The 16,722-nt window shown below is 43.4% G+C and overlaps 1 protein-coding gene across 1 annotated transcript in view; it reads left to right on the top strand.

Moving 5' to 3' along the window:
- CREBBP (CREB binding protein) overlaps nucleotides 1-16,722 on the top strand; it is a 1,321,122-nt gene that overhangs the window by 393,517 nt on the left and 910,883 nt on the right. The window contains exon 10 of the mRNA XM_069210450.1: nucleotides 9,885-10,083. Within this exon, the coding sequence (XP_069066551.1) occupies nucleotides 9,885-10,083 (199 nt within the window). The remainder of the gene's footprint in view (nucleotides 1-9,884; nucleotides 10,084-16,722) is intronic.

The raw sequence follows: 16,722 nt of genomic DNA, 5'->3' as shown, positions 1-16,722 counted from the left end.
ACCTTTTTTTGTCAGATTTATTGTATAGGCCATTATTCATGAATATTTAACTCATCTCGAGCCGGGGGTGTGGGGTGCAGAGTGAGAAGTCTCACTCTTCCGGCGGGAAACGTGCAGCATTGGAAAGTTGCTTCGTTGTTGCAAAGAAGTAGCTGGTTTTGAACAGGGACGCTGTTCACAGGAGTTTCTTGGTCCTTTAGTCCAGGGCAGTCCTCTGAGGCTTCAGAGGTCGCTGGTCCCTGTTGGGTGCGTCGCTGGTTGCAGGTTTTCGAAGTTGGAGACAGGCCGGTAGGGCTGGGGCCAAAGCAGTTGTTGTCTTCTTCCTTCTCTGCAGACTTGGAGGTCAGCAGTCCTTCTTCCTTCTTCAGGTTGCAGGAATCCGATTTCCTGGGATCTGGGGAGCCCCTAAATACTGAGGGTGTGTTTAGGTCTGGGAGGGCAGTAGCCAATGGCTACTGTCATTGTGTGTGGCTACACCCTCTTTGTGCCTCCTCCCTGTGGGGAGCGGGGCACATCCCTAATCCTATTACGGGAATCCACCAAACTTAAGATGGAGGATTTCTAAAGGTAGGGGTCACCTCAGCTCAGGACACCTTAGGGGCTGACCTGACTGGTGGGTGTCTCCTCCTTGTTTTTCTCATTATCTCCTCCAGCCTTGCTGCCAAAAGTGGGGGCAGGGGCTGGAGGGGCGGGCATCTCCACTAGCTGGGGCGTTGTAACAAAAGGGGTGAGCCTTTGAGGCTCACCGCCAGGTGTTACAGATCCTGCAGGGGGAGGTGAGAAGCACCTCCACCCAGTACAGGCTTTGTTCCTAGCCACAGAGTGACAGAGGCACTCTCCTCATGTGGCCAGCAACAAGTCTGGTGTGTGGCAGGCTGGCAGAAACTGGTCAGCCTACACTAGAAGTCGGATTAGTATTCAGGGGGCATCTCTGGCCCTCTGGGGTGTATGTTACAATAAATTGCACACTGTCATCAGTGTGCATTTATTGTGCTGAGAAGTTTAATACCAAACTTCCCAGTTTTCAGTGTAGCCATTATGGAACTGTGGAGTTCGTGTTTGACAAACTCCCAGACCATATACACTTTATGGCTACCCTTCACTTACAATGTCTAAGGTTTTGCTTAGGCACTGTAGGGGCATTGTGCTCATGCACATATGCCCTCACCTGTGGTATAGTGCACCTTGCCTTAGTGCTGTGAGGCCTGCTAGAGGAGTGACTTACCTATGCCACAGGCAGTGTGAGGTTGGCATGGCACTCTGAGGGGAGTGCCATGTCGACTTAGTCTTTTTCTCCCCACCAGCACACACGAGCTGAGAGGCAGTGTGCATGTGCTGAGTGAGGGGTCCCCAGGGTGGCATATGACGTGCTGCAGCCCTTAGAGACCTTCGCTGGCATCAGGGCCCTTGGTACCAGGGGTACCAGTTACAAGGGACTTACCTGAGTGCCAGGGTTGTGCCACTTGTGGAGACAAAGGTACAGTTTAGGCAAAGAACATTAGTGCTGGGGCCTGGTTAGCAGGGTCCCAGCACACTTTCAATCAAAACATAGCATCAGCAAAGGCAAAACGTTAGGGGGTAACCATGCCAAGGAGGCATTTCCTTACAGACAGGTTGAAAGCTTCAACTGTTTACTATAGGTAGTGAATGCTAGACAATTTGGTTGTGAATGGAAAAATGTGTTGAGAAAGATATGTAACTAAGGAATATGTTTGTTTAGTTGTGCTTCTCTGCATCAGCTGTTTAGAATTCAGAATGTTGATGCTGGACCAGCTGCAGTGCAGATGCAGGGTGCCTTGGATGCTGTAATGTGAATAAATACATGCTTGTAAATATCTCATTAATCCATGAATTTCTTCAGTTTACCACAGGTGTCTTATTTTATGGGATCAGAGACCCAGTACACTTGTACTCAAATGTGCCTTTGAAATGGGGGTGACTTCAAATAGGGGTCTTTAAAGTGCACACATTTTTGTTTTCCTCAGCCCTGGCTCCAGACTACTAGTTGAGGGTCATTCACCCTTTGTGTGGGGACAGAGGCATTACCTGTCAAGGTGTGTCTTCTCCTTCTGCCCTACCCACCCCTGAAGAGCTTTCAAAATGCATAGGAATGTAGATGAGCACTCGGGCACCCCTAAACTTCTGTGTTTGTGGATGGCTAGAGAGAATGCACAGTGTTGCTGTCACTCAACCCAGATGCATATTGGAGATAGGCTGCAGGTGCACAGAGCTGTAAGAGCAGAAAAATGCCCACTTTCTATAAAAGTGGAATTTCTAAAATAGTAATGTTAGATCCAACTTTACCAGTAAAGAGAATTTATCATGACCATACCGATTATATGAATCATGACAGATACACTCATTCCCAATCCGGAATCAGAACGCAAGTGCAATAAGGAATTCCCAGTGTTAACCTATGAGAGGAGTAGGTCTTACAATAAAAATGTGAAAAATGAATATGGGTTTTTTTTTTTTTTTTTTTTTACTATTAGGACAGGCAAAACTTAAACGTAAATTCCCAACCTTCCACTTACACAGCACTCTACCCTCTGGGCTACTTAAGTCCTATCTTAGAGGTGGCTTATGTGCAAAATAAGAGGAGTTTAAGGCTTGGCAAAGAGTTTTAAATGCCCAGTTGACATACATGGCAGTAAAACTGCACACCCAGGCCCTGCAGTGGCAGGCCTGTGACATGTTTAAAGGGCCACTTAAGTGGGTGGCACAATCAGTGCTCCAGTCTGACTAGTAGCATTTAGTTTAAAGGCCCTGGGCACACATACTGTACTTTACTTGGGACTTCTTTGTAAATAAAATATGCTAATTGTGGATAAGCCAATGTCACCACATTTTAAGGATAGGGCATAAGCACTTTAGCACAAGTTTGGCAGTGGTAAAGTGGAAAATCCTAAACCCAACAAAAGTGAGGTCAGAAAAAAGAGAGGAAGGCAAAAGGTTTGGGGTGACCCTTCAATGAGGGCCATTTTCCAACACAATGTCATGATAGAAAAGTTATCCTGTTGAATCAAAATAATGAGGTAATAAATCTTAGCCCAATCTTAAATAGAGTAAATATGTCTTACCCCTAGTTTCATATAAGCCTTACACCTTTGGCTTTAACAGGAAAGTAGATGGATGGGTCTCGTTAAAAACATTTAAGCAGACCACCGAGGTCAACATTACGGGCTTTTCTCGCGGTTTACAACTTTTTTGTTAAGTACTTATGGCATCTGTTGCTCACTTCACTTTTACTCATAGTGAATCGCCCATGTGCACAACTCATTTCAAACACACATGAAATCCATTGCCTTATTGATGCCTTTCTTTACTAATGCTTGATTTCATGTGTCTCTGTAGATACGCATGCTCTGCGTACTCCAGCCATCAAATGTTCAGTCCGAAGTTGTGCAAGTTGTTTTTCTTCTAAGAAGTCTTTTGAATCACAAGGTGACTCCTTCTCTTCGTGATACTGCGCATAGGCATCTACTCCATAGTTAGATTTTCTATCTGCTGTCAGGCTTGGACGTTTGTGATTCTGCTCTGTGTTTCGACTCCGTTTCTATTTGACGGTCGTTTCTTTTTTTTTTTTTTATCTCCTTTGACGTTACTGTTACCATTCGGGCTGTTTACTTCTGCGCTTAATGGGAAAACTCCACTGTCTCGACTCAGTTCGACAAAAGCCCCTTTGGGGCCTAACTTAGATATTATTAGCAGTTTTCTCAAATTGTCACTGGTAATGGATCGTAAGCTGTTTTGGTTTTGTCCCCTTTGCCACGAGAAGTGTCTGCACACAGATCAACATTCGGTGTACAACTGGTGCATGTACGAGGAATCCAACTACATCCTTCAGGTCAAGGAAAACACTTCGGGATGGCACAGCTGGTCTCCTGGCGGTGTCTCACAGAACCCCTGACAACACTGCCAACTTTTTTGGTGAGGAGCAACCATCTGTCGAAGATGAGGAGGCCTTCTGTATCGGGGAAAGCTCCGGCTCTGACCTTACGGTTGATCTAGAGATGCGGGAGCTTCCATTGGCTCAACCTGTGAGTACTGCAGCCCTGCCCACCATATCAGGCTGACCAAAAAACCTACTTCTATACCTGCAGAACCCAAGGTCTCCAGTCCACCACTGCTGTCAGGCCATGGTCGGCACCAGAAAACCTCTTTGGACGCTCTCCCCCGGGCCTGGTGTTGAAAACACATGGCAAGCTAAAACCTTTGGCATCAACCTCTTCAGACGGAGACCAGAGTTTGACACCGTCTCAACCTTCTTTGACTTCCACCACCTTGACGCCAATAGTGCCTCACTCCTCAGTCAAAATCTTCAGACCCAAAATCCTGAGAGCAGAAAATTACAAAGACCAGCTCTGCCTCTACGTCACCAATGGGCCTATTCTGCCCAAGATACATGAAAAACTGAACATTAGTCAGAAGAAAAAGAACATTTAGCTCGGGACTTGACCCATACTTGCAAAAGCTTCCTCTCCTCCACCACCACAAAGAAATGATCCATGGGACACGTGTGACAGAGATGCCTATGTAGATATTGATCCAGACCTTTACCCTGCTCGCCCCCTCCCTACCCCTGCGCCGTGCTTGCCAAGTCTTATGTTGCTTTAAAAAAGCAAAAAACTTTAAATGAACTTAAAACACATCCCTGGGCCACCCCTTACTTACCTAAACTTCCAGTTTGTTCATTCAAACGTTGTTAGAACGTCGCTTGAATTTACCTGCTTTTTATCGGCTAACAGGTCACTGACTACTCTTCTGTATTCTGGTCTGCTTTTGCGGTCATATGGAGTGTGGCCGAAGTACACCTTGCAGTTTTTGGTGATTGGTTACTTTTTAGTGTTTGTACGTGAAAAGATGAACTGAACACAAGTCATTTGTATTGAAATGTTTTTAAACATATCGGCCAACTGACAATGGAGTATCGAGTGCAGATGTAAAGCAGGCAGCGAGTTGGCTCATGTTGTGTTTTTCATTACTTATTACATTTCTGGTGAATAGCTGTTGTAAATATTAAAATTGTTTGTTTATTAAATTACTGTTCCCTCATTTTTAAAGAAGTAATTTGTATAATTGGGTGACGTTTTATTTCAACTTGCTGTTCTCTCATTGACTCTTTAACAGGCAGTCACAAGTACCGTTATGTTGCAGGTACTAGGATACTGATTTGAATGGTGCAACAGGTGCAGTGGCACCAGGCCACAAGTTGTCAGAACACCTCTAAACACCAAATATTGCTATATTTTACTACTAAACAGGCATTCACAAGTGCAGTTATCTTGCAGGCACTAGAGTCATGGTTTTAATGGTGCAGCAGATGCAGTGTCACCGTTGCCACAAGGTGTCAGAACACCTCTAAACACATATTACTGCTTAATTTTACTACTAAACAGGCAGTCACAAGTGCAATTACCTTGCAGGCACTAGTGTCATGATTTTAGTGGTGTAGATGGTGCAGTGAAATTGGGGCCAAAAGCTCTAGGCACCCTTCTAAGCACCAAATATTGCAATATTTTACTACAAAACAGGAAGTCGCAAGTGTAGTTATCTCGCAGGCACTAGGGTCATGATTTGAATGGTGCCATAGGTCCAGTGGCACCGGGCCCAAAAGTTGTCAGAAATCCTCTAAACACCAAATATTGCTATATTTTAACTACTAAACACACAGTCAAAAGTGCAGTTGTCTTGCAGGCACTAGGATCATGGTTTTGATGATGCACCAGGTGCAGTGGAACAGGCGTCACAAGGTGTCAGAATCACTCTAAACACAAGTTATTGCCACACTTTACTACTAAACAGTCAGTCTCAAGTGCAGTTATCATGCAGGCATTAAGGTCATGATTTGAATGGTACAGCAGGTGCAGTGGCAGTGGAGCCAAAAGTTGTCATAGCTCCTCTAAATGCCAAATATTGCTATATTTTATTACCAAACAGGCAGTCACATTCTGGTTAACTTGCAATTAAAAGGGGCATGATTTGAATGGTGCAGCTGATGCCGTGGCACTTTACTACCTACAAATTACTACACTCTAATACAATGCCATATTAAATAAGGTGCAGATTACGACTTTGGAACCCTGGGATATTAATTCAACAAGCATCACAACATAAACAACTATTAACTGTTTCTCAAATAAAAAAAAAACACATTATAACCCTTTTATAATATTTGTAATCCATTTGGTAAGAGAATGCAAAAGACAAAAGTGAAACCTATTGGCTTTGCCAGTGCTTGTTGTTACTCTGTCCACTACACACAGGGCCCTAATTTCATCAGAGGACAGCTCACACCAGACTCTCTAGTTGCAAACACAGCACGCAATAGAGCCTACTCCCAAACCATTGGAGAAACACCACCTCCAGGTAAGGAGAGCAAAAGCATAGACGCTGCTGGAAAAAGAGTTGCAGCTCAGACTGCTAACCACTAGCGTACTGCCAATTCCCAGGCTCTCTTGGAACTGTAGAATCGCGCTCACTGGGACGTGATGGAAGAATTATTTCAGTATTTCCCTGAGTAGCATAGAAAACGAGGTCAGCAGTTAGTAACAGAGGGGCAAACCAGCTCAAGCGCCTCCATAGGGTGTGCGCCAGATGCAGCAAAGGGAATAAACTCAAGTATTCTCCTAAGGCGTGTCACGTGGCCCAGGATCTCTGGGTTTAAAACTGAAGTTCAACAGGCTGTCCTGAGCCTGCCTTTTCAGAAGGAGCATTTGTTTAGTCCCCAAGTAGACTCTACTTTGGAAAAGATTAAGAAAGACCCAGAGGACTGCTAAGGCCATGGGAGGGCTACAAACACTTGCTCCCAGGGGGTACTTTTCATCACCCAGGCTAATGTGGGGCCTTCAAGTCCACCTCTTCAGAGGAATCCACCTTACAGCAAAAACATTCACAAGGCTCCTATACCAAGAGCTACTACTGTGGCTCTTTCAGAGGCAGTAAGACTAAGGGTAGATGTAAAGGTGCCTCTACCCTCGGATCCACACTCTGCCAAGCAGTGACTACCCCATCCCAACCCAAATCATACGACACCTGTTGGGGCAGACTACAACATTTCCTTCCAGCCAGACATTCCATCACCACAGACAAGTAGATGTTAGCCATTATCCAACATGGCTATTGTCTGGAGCTCATTACCACACTGCCCAGTATTCCACTGCACGCTCAAAAGTTAACGCAAGAACATCAAACATTACTCAAGCAGGAAGTTCAAACCCTTTTCCTCAAAGAGGCTACCCACCTCAGAGATTCTAAAACCGCCAGGCACTTAGTAGTCTCATGAATAAAGTGCATGGGTGCATGTGTATCTAAGAAAGATATCAATGTTGCAGAACTGTTCAGAACTTTTTCTTCTGCATTCGCATGCTTGAATATAGATTACTATAGCAGTACTTGACAGTAGTGTCTGGCGCAGATGTGTGGGTCAAAGACCATGTGGCTACTCTACAGGGCAGTTCTATTCCTGTAAAAAAGGGCTGCTTTTGCTGCCTTGCCTTTGGATTGTATAGATCCCAAATCTTTGTTTCAAAGGTCTGCATACCGTAATGTTGCAGTGAGAGATCCCTGATGTTATCCACACGGCTATGCCATTTTTGCTAGTGATCACCTTTGTTAGGGTGTCTGTAAAAGATGACAATTGGCCAGTCTAATTTACTTTGTTCTATCAATATAATTTATTTAAACAGCTTTAACATCTAAGGACTATAGTGATTGTTCACTTACAGTTAAAGCTGTGGGGGCCGGTTTTTCCTTTAAGTAAGACTAACCAACTTTTGTTGCTTTTGCTAAACCCAAGAAAGGACAGCCTTCAGGCATTGCAAGATTGATTATTAAATGTATTTCAACTTGCTGTGCCAAGTCAAATGTATTCTCGTCGCACATCCTTTGGCACCCTCCAAATGTAAAAAGGGAGCCAATATGGCTTTCTTGTGTAACATCCGGTGTGCTGATACCTGCAAAATAGCTACTAGGTCAACACCACACATGTTCACAAAATGTTCTGTGCGGAAAAACTAGCTCGTGAAGGGCTATATGTATATTAAGGACTTTGTTTCAAACATTTGCCATATCTGCCCGCTACCACCACGGTGAGGAAACTGCTTTACATTTGATGCAAAACACGTGTATCTTCAGCCACACATGCTACAAACGCAACATGTTGCTTTCCTGTAAGCAGCAGTTAAGTGTACGACTGTAGTCCCACTAACCAACCCTCCTCCCTAGAAATTTAGCAGTGATAGCATGTCAGTCAGTGCACTCTGATTAAACTAATGTTACACAGAGCACTTACATACCATTCTGTACTCTACACTTACATGCGGTGTGTGAAAAACAATGTAAGGGTGCAGTGTGTGCCAATACACATTGTGGACTAGAGGAGTTGTTACACCGTACACTATTACTCAACACTTCTTCGAAGAAAAAACACTTTAAATGTCGGAGCCCTCCACTTAGATAGCAGAAGTATGCAAATTATGGGACTGTACAGCACTAAGAGCTGATGCTTACTGGGTAAATAGTATTTCCCTACTATGTTCTTTTGTTTGACACATGGTGTACGCTTGGTTGAGGTAAACTCAAGCTGTTTCCTATGCAATTGTTTGGGAATCTATTCATATAGTGAAAAGTAAAAAATAATTAAAGCACAACCACTAGTCTGTGCTGCTGGTTAGTTTTTCTCTAAGGTACATTTCTAGGGTTCAGAGTGTTTTGAGAGCATTTTATATCTTATGCATACTTTTAATCACAGATTACTTGGAATATACCTGGCATCACACTGGATTCAGAAAAGTAATGGAAATAGCACCTGCGTGCTAACAGGCAGTGCCAATAGACTCCTTGGCAGCTCAGTCTCCCCTCCAAATCTGGTGACAGACGTACATCTGTCTGTAGTGTGTACTTTCACATGCACCCAGTCTCCTCCCAAAAGCTGGCTGTGATGGCACTTTTTTTTAATCAGTGCACATTACTAAACTAATAATGCATAGAGCAAATACAGATACTCACACTATAACCTTCTCCCTATGAGCGAAAAACATCTGGTAAATCCGTGCCCATGGCATTGCGAGCTACAGAACAAGTCACACAACTTGTGACTCAAAGCTTCTTCGAAGAAAAACAACTTTTAAAGTCTAAGCCCAGCACTTGATAAGTGGTGGATGCGTACAAATTAATTTACAGACATACTTGCTGTAAGCTGTATGCTTACAAGATAAGTAACATTTTCCACAAAGATGTGGTGAGTGTAATGTATTATTTATTGTGAGGGAGAGAAGTGGGGCATCAAGACTGTTGTCATGGCTCCTTCCCACACTCAACATGGTAATAAATAGCTTATTACACCCTGCATATTTACCATAGTGCATATGCAGTAAATAAAAGCAATCACTGTACTATATATGAATTTCAAGACAACCCTGATTGGCGCTTCCAAAATAGTAAAGTATTATTTTGTTTTCCACAAATGGATCATGTCCCAATACAATTGCCTATTGAATGCTTTCTCATGTGAATATGCAAGAGGAGGTGGATGCAACTGTAAAGAAAATGGACAGAGGCACAAGAGCAAACCATTGAGTTGTCCTCTATCAAATACTGTTTTTCTATTGTCCTTGAGTCAGCAGTTATGGTGAAGGTGAATTCTGAAGTATTGTTTGCCCTGGTTTATTTCTGTCCCCTGAGTGGTTTGTGCAGTTGGTGTGTCACATATGCAGTTTGTCTGTTTCCTAAAGAATTAAATGTAATATATCATTGCAGCAAATACCCTGTTGTGACTCTTCGTACATGCAAACGCAACAGCTGCTTTTTTTTATTTGCAACATTATTTTCCATTATTTTCCAATTTCATTTACAATGTTGTCTTGTTGATTTAAATTTGGCAGGATGAATACTATCACTTGTTAGCTGAGAAGATCTACAAAATACAGAAAGAGCTGGAAGAGAAGAGGCGGTCTCGCTTACAGAAGCAAGGGATGTTGACTAACCAGTCTTCTCTACAGGCACCAGGCGCTCCACCGCCGGTTATCCCACAGGTTGCTCCTGCCACCATTTTGAGCCAAGGCCAGCCTGTGAGACCCTCCAGTGAGTACTGACTACGTTAGTGATTGTTCAAAGTATTCATGAGTAGTCCATGTGTTTGAGTTCATCCTAGTATAAATTATATTGACTGCTGCTGATGACCTGATATTGTCGACTTTCAGGCTATTTAATACGTAAGTTGTCAATGAACTCTGCAAGACTAGAGTAGCAACAGAAACCACTAGTCCAAACATGCTTAAATTACTGGTTCAAGATGTAGCTGCCTCCAAGTATCAGTTAAGTAAAAATAATGTCAACCTGCCAAGTTTAATTGTGGTCCTAAACAGTGACTCTATTGTTCACATCATTTGTACAGTGTAGTACTTAAATTATAGTTGACTGATTACTGTCAGTGAGTACATGATCCCAATAAGTGATATGTAGGCAGTTGCTGTGTCGGTGATAAGGGGACTGCAGAATTATTCTGGTGTGGAGTTTATGCTTGTGAAAAGTATGTTCTTCGTGTCAATGTTGGACTGTTTACCTGCCATTAAGAAGTGCCTGAGGAATTGAAACGAAAGTTAAGATTTTGAAAACGATACCAGGATGCAATCCTGGGACAAGTGAATAGATGATGCACCTCCCAGAAGAACATAAAGGGCCATGACAGTCATACAGTATGACAAAATCGTTTTTCGGCACTTGCTCAAAATCATCCTTGGATGCAGGAAAAACACTAATAGAGTCCCTGAGAGAAACTGGATTTTAACTGGAGATCATGCTTCAATGATTGATTGATTTCTTGCTGAAGAACCAGTTTGAAGGAAAATGTTGCCGAAGGGGCAGAGGGAGACATCGAACAGGCAAGCAAGAAAAAGCAAGAAACAAGAGATGCCGAAAAAAGGGTGTCAGTGATGAACATTGGAGACTACCAGTATAAGGGAGCCTCAGCATCAAAAATACACATCAACTGGTGAGCCCCTAAAAGCAAAAAACCCACGGATCCGTTGAAAGCGACCATGCTGGTAGGAAATACTTCTGAAAAATCCCATTTGTTGAAGGCCGGTTGAGAGAAAGGCACTTCTGCATTGAAAAAGGAGAAGGCTCAGGAAGCACTGAAGCTTGACGACAGACACGTCATCTAAGGATTCTTAAGTGTTGAAGAGGGAGACTTCGTTAAGCATCAACACTGAAGAAAAATCAAAGGAAATTGAGAGGAAAGGGAAACGCCTCAATACCAGAAATCGTCACCTTACTTCAAAAACGTAATTCTGCCTGAAACCTTAACGCTGAAAGAGGAAAGCGAAAAAACCCTCATAGACCTTGAGGCACTTTTGACCCCAGAACCTCAAGAGGAAGAGGCGGAAGTCTTCTACGAGAAAGAAGAGGAACAATTGGAGACCTTGTATCAGGGCTCAGCAGAGTCTGAGTATTTGGAGTGCCACTAGCAAGACCTAGAAAGACTCCCCAGAAGAAGCTGTCAGCACCTACCCTCCCTGTCAAGACGTTCATCACCAGACGGCATCGGTCTCTATAATCAGCTTGTCAAGGAGACTGTTGATAAATGTAGTGTCCAACTAGAGGATGAAAAAACACAATCTTGTTTCCTCCTTGAGACCCTATTACCTTCCCAAGCCAGGAACCATTTCCTGTCATTCCTTTCTATTGTGTTAGATCAGGGGAGAGAAGCATTCAAAGATCCCACCACTTGTAGAGCTGCGACTGTGATGGCAGAGGAAAAAATGCAAGTTCTTATCCAAGGACCCAGCTTTCATCAAGGGTTCAGTGCCAGCAGGTTCCATTTTAACTTGAACAGCATGTAAAAGAGCTAGCATCCCTTCAACATCAGGATCATCTCCAGATAAGGGGAGTAAGAGGATGAACCTCAGGCGGTGCAAATTTGAGAGCAGGGCAGCAAATCAGTGGTGCATTAGGAACTCAAATGCCTTACACAGTCGACATGCCTACTAACATTGGGAGGAAGTGGCTGAGTTAATAAAGCATCTCCCAGAAAAGTATAGTGAAAGAGCAGCACATTTGGCAGAAGAGGGAAAGAATATTGCAAATACCTGTCTAAAATCAGATCTTGATGCAACGGACACCTCAAGCCGTCAAGTGATGATTGGGGGTGGGGTAATCTTACGCAGGCACTCATGGCTATCAGGGTTTAAACCTAAAAACAGGCCAACATTCTAAACACCCTATTTAATGGTGAACAACTGTTCGGGAGCAAAGTTGATAAGTGTTAAACAACTCGAAAAAGACCATGAGACAGCAAAGTTGATGGGGGCATTGCAGTTCAAAGGATGCACGGGAAGAGGGGCTATACCATCACAAAATGTCTACAGGAAGAGGCAGCTTCGAATCCAGGACGTCTTACCAAAAGCATCAAGGGACCACTGTAACAACACACCAACAACAGTGGGAATTCCAACACCAGTCCTTTCGGGGAAGAACAAGGGGAAGAGGACAGCCTCAAAGAGGTGGTACAACCTCCACCAGCAAATGACTCAAAGGAGAATCACAACCTATTGAAAACAACAGCAGTAAGAGTCAGCATAAAACATCATAACCTTTCACAAACAGCACCAGAACGAGGCAGAATACAAATCCTTCCTCCAGGAGTGGAGGAAGATAGCGTCAGACAAATGGATATTGAACAGCATAATATTTGGATATTGCTTAGAATGGTTACGGATACCGCCAACAAGGGGACCAAAAAATAAGATGTTCAATAGAAGAAATTTAGAGGCTACTCAAAGAATAGAAGGAATAGCTGGAAAAAAAGCAATAGAGAGAGTCTCCAAAACAGATCAACAAAGGAAATTTCTCAATCTGTTTCCTAATACCAAAGGTAGACAGATCTCTTTGACCAATTCTAGATCTTGGGTTCATAAACAAGTTTGTAAAACCACAAATATTCCAGATGACAACCTTACAAGAGGTCAGCCCACAGTTGCAAAAAAGAGATTTCATGCCAACAGTAAATCTAAAGGATGTTTACTTGCACACCCCAATGAATGCGCAACTAAAAAAAAAATACCTAAGATTCCTAGTAAACAAAACCCACTACCAGTTCACAGTGCTAGCGTTGCGGATAAAATAATCCCCCACAAAGTGACTATCTGCAGTGACAGCTCATCTCCAGAAGACCAGGGATACAGGTCTGCCCTTACCTATTTGACTGGTTAGTAAGGGCAAACTCATAAAAGAAGTGCCAAAACATGTACAACGGGTATTAAGGACACTATTCACATTGGGTTTCTCAATAAACCTAGAAAAATCATTAACAGGAAGAATTCTTTCTTGGAGCAAGCAGCAACTCGATGCTGGGGAAACATATATCCCCAGCGAAAAGAGTTCAGTCGTGGCAAGAAACTAATATTTACCAAAAGGGGCAAAAAATGTCAGTGAGGACTGTGCGGAAATTATTAGGGAAAACGGGATCATGCATCCCTTGATGCCATGTGCAAGACTGCACATGAGACCAAGTCAGGAATGGCTACAGAATCATGGGTCACAAGCCACAGGGAGTTGGGAGGATCTAGTGGTTGTCACGCAGAAAGTACACCAGGAAATGGCTTGGTGGAGCAAATCACACACAATACAAGGAAGAGCATTTACACAACCAACTCTTACAGTAACTGTTACAGCAGATGCCTCTCATATGGGATGGGGAGCGCATATGAACACACTGAAAGTACGAGGAGTCTGGAAGGAGCAAGATGCTGTAAAACACATCAATATCCTGGAACTAAACACAGTGTTCCAAGCCTTAAAAAGCATTTCAGAAAGAGTTGTTTGGCAAATCAGTTGTGATTCAAACAGACCATACAACAGCAGTGTTCTATATCAACAAGCAAGAGGAGACTCAATCCTTTGCTCTATTGAAACTAGCCCCAAAAATATGGAAGTGGGCAATTCAGAGGTGATTAGTGATAACAGCAGTTCATCTTCTGAGCATGGGCAATATTTAAGTGGACAGCTTGAGCAGACAAGCAACATGCTCTCACTAATGGTAAATAAGTCACAAGGCAATCAATATGGTCTTTCATAAATTGGGGAACACTGAATATAGACATATTTGCAACTCCAGAGAACTCAAAATGCCAAAACTTTGCATCCAGACAGCCATTTCACCAGTTATTTGCGAATGGCCTGTTGATTAAATTGGTCAAATTTATTTGCATACGCTTTTCCCCGAATACCACTGTTACACTAAGTGACCAACAAATGCAGGAGAAGCAAGATGACACTAATTTTAGTGGCCCCACTATGGGAGAGTCAGACATGGTTTTCAGAACTCATAGAAACATCACAAGGGAATATTCTAAAACTATCAACGCTACCCGGCTTGTTGTTAATGGAAGGTGGAAGGGTACTGCACCCAGAACCAAAGCCTTGTATGTCCTCAGAGAAGCACTAAGGCCAACTCCAAGGAAATGTTAGATTGCAGAATGGAAACAGTACTCCTTATGGTGCCTGAAGAATGGTCTATTAAAGATAAGCATAAGAGATGCAACAAAGTTAAAATATCTAACACACCTGGTAGACTGCAAGATAACTTATTGATCTTTAAAGGTACACTTGGCAATAAAAGAGGCCTACACAAAAGGACACATAGGAAGACGTTTTTTTCACAGCACCAGTAGTCAAAACATTTTTAAAAGTGGCTAAAAGAATAGCATCACCAAGGAAAGTACCTGTACCCACATGGAACCTGAATGCGATACTAAATCAATTGATGAAAACACCCTTTGAACCTCTAAATAGAGCTCTAAATAGAGCTACACTGAAAATGCTCACATTGAAAACTGCATTTCTTGTGTTGAATCTAACTACGCCGATCCCGAACGCAACAATACCGACGAAAATCTTCCGAAATTAGCTATCTTTCCGTTCCGAAACTCGGAGCGACAGGAACACGTCCGAACTCGATGGCGGAAAAAAAACAATCGAAGATGGAGTCGACGCCCATGCGCAATGGAGACAAAAGGAGGAGTCACTCGGTCCCGTGACTCGAAAGACTTCTTCGAAGAAAAACAACTTGTAACACTCCGGCCCAACACCAGATGGCGAGCTATGCAAAACATGCGAATCTACTGCGACTGATGCCACGAACAGATGTACACTGGGTAAGTGACATTTTCATTACAAATTCTCAAGGAGAAACTAGTAATGAGGACAAATCCATAGTTTCTACCCAATATAATGTCAGTTCCACATAAATGAAAGTATTCAAATATCAGGCTTCTTCTGAAACCCAAAGAATCATGCAGAAAGCGTTACACCCTATACACAAGGTGAGCACTGAGGTACTACATTGAAAAGACAAATACAAACAGGAAGACTAATAGGCTATTGTGTTGGTTGCAGACAATAATAAAGGAAGGCTGTGACAAAAGGGACTGTTGACAGATTGATCACACAAACCATCCAACTGTGTCCCACAAGAGCTGGGTAAAACTGAATTGAACTCCAAATCAACACTCGAGGAAGAAAGGAGCAACCATTGCCTTTCTAGCAAAAACCGTTACAAGATTTATTTATACCAGCAACATGGTCTTCTCTACACACATTTATGAAACACAACTATATTGACTTTAAAATGAACAAAAACACTGGTGAGACAAAAGGTACTAAAACATCTGTAGGAAAATGACTCCCTGTTGCAGTTACCCCCCACTTTTTGCCTGATACTGATGCTGACTTGACTGAAGTTTGCTGGGACCCTGCTAACCAGGCCCCAGCACCAGTGTTCTTTCACCTAAAATGTACCATTGTTTCTACAATTGGCACACTCCTGGCACACAGATAAGTAACTTGTAAAAGGTACCAAGGGTCCTGTGATCAGGTAAGGTCCCTAAGGGCTGCAGCATATGTTGTGCCACCCTAAGGAACCCCTCACCGAACACATGCACACTGCCATTGTAGATTGTGTGTGTTGGTGGGGAGAAACATTCAAAGTCGACATGGAATCCCCCTCAGGATGCCATGCCCACAAAATACTACCTGTGGCATAGGTAAGTCACCCCTCTAGCAGGCCTTACAGCCCTAAGGCAGGGTGCACTATACCACGGGTGAGGGCATAGCTGCATGAGCAATATGCCCCTACAGTGTCTAGGTCTATTCTTAGACATTAAGTACAGTGTGGCCATATTAAGTATATGGCCTGGGAGTTTATCAAACACGAACTCCACAGTTCCATAATAGCTACACTGAAATCTGAGAAGTTTAGTATCAAACTTTTCAGCACAATAAACCCACGCTGATGCCAGTGTTGGATTTATTAAAAAATTCACACAGAGGGCATTTTAGAGATGCCCCATGTATACAAGTCCACACACCAGTGTTAGGCTGACCAGTTCCTGCCAGCTTGCCACAACCAGATGTGTTTCTGGCCACATGGGGTGAGTGACTTTGTCACTCTTAGGCCAGGAACAAAGCCTGCACTGGGTGGAGTTGCTTCTCACCTCCCCCTGCAGGAACTCTAACACCTGGCGGTAAGCCTCAAAGGCTCATGCCTGTTGTTACAGCGCCCCAGGGCATCCCAGCTAGTGGAGATGCCCGCCCCTTTGGACTCAGCCCCTACTTTTGGTGGCAAGTCCGGAGGAGATAATGAGAAAAACAAGGAGGAGTCACCCACCAGTCAGGACAGCCCCTAAGGTGTCCTGAGCTGAGGTGCCCCCTGCCTTAAGAAAT

Source organism: Pleurodeles waltl, chromosome 10 (assembly GCF_031143425.1).
Source record: "Pleurodeles waltl isolate 20211129_DDA chromosome 10, aPleWal1.hap1.20221129, whole genome shotgun sequence".
In the NCBI taxonomy this organism is placed as follows: domain Eukaryota; kingdom Metazoa; phylum Chordata; class Amphibia; order Caudata; family Salamandridae; genus Pleurodeles; species Pleurodeles waltl.
The sequence above is the reverse complement of the archived record's forward strand: the minus strand, read 5'-3'. Positions and strand labels throughout refer to the sequence as shown.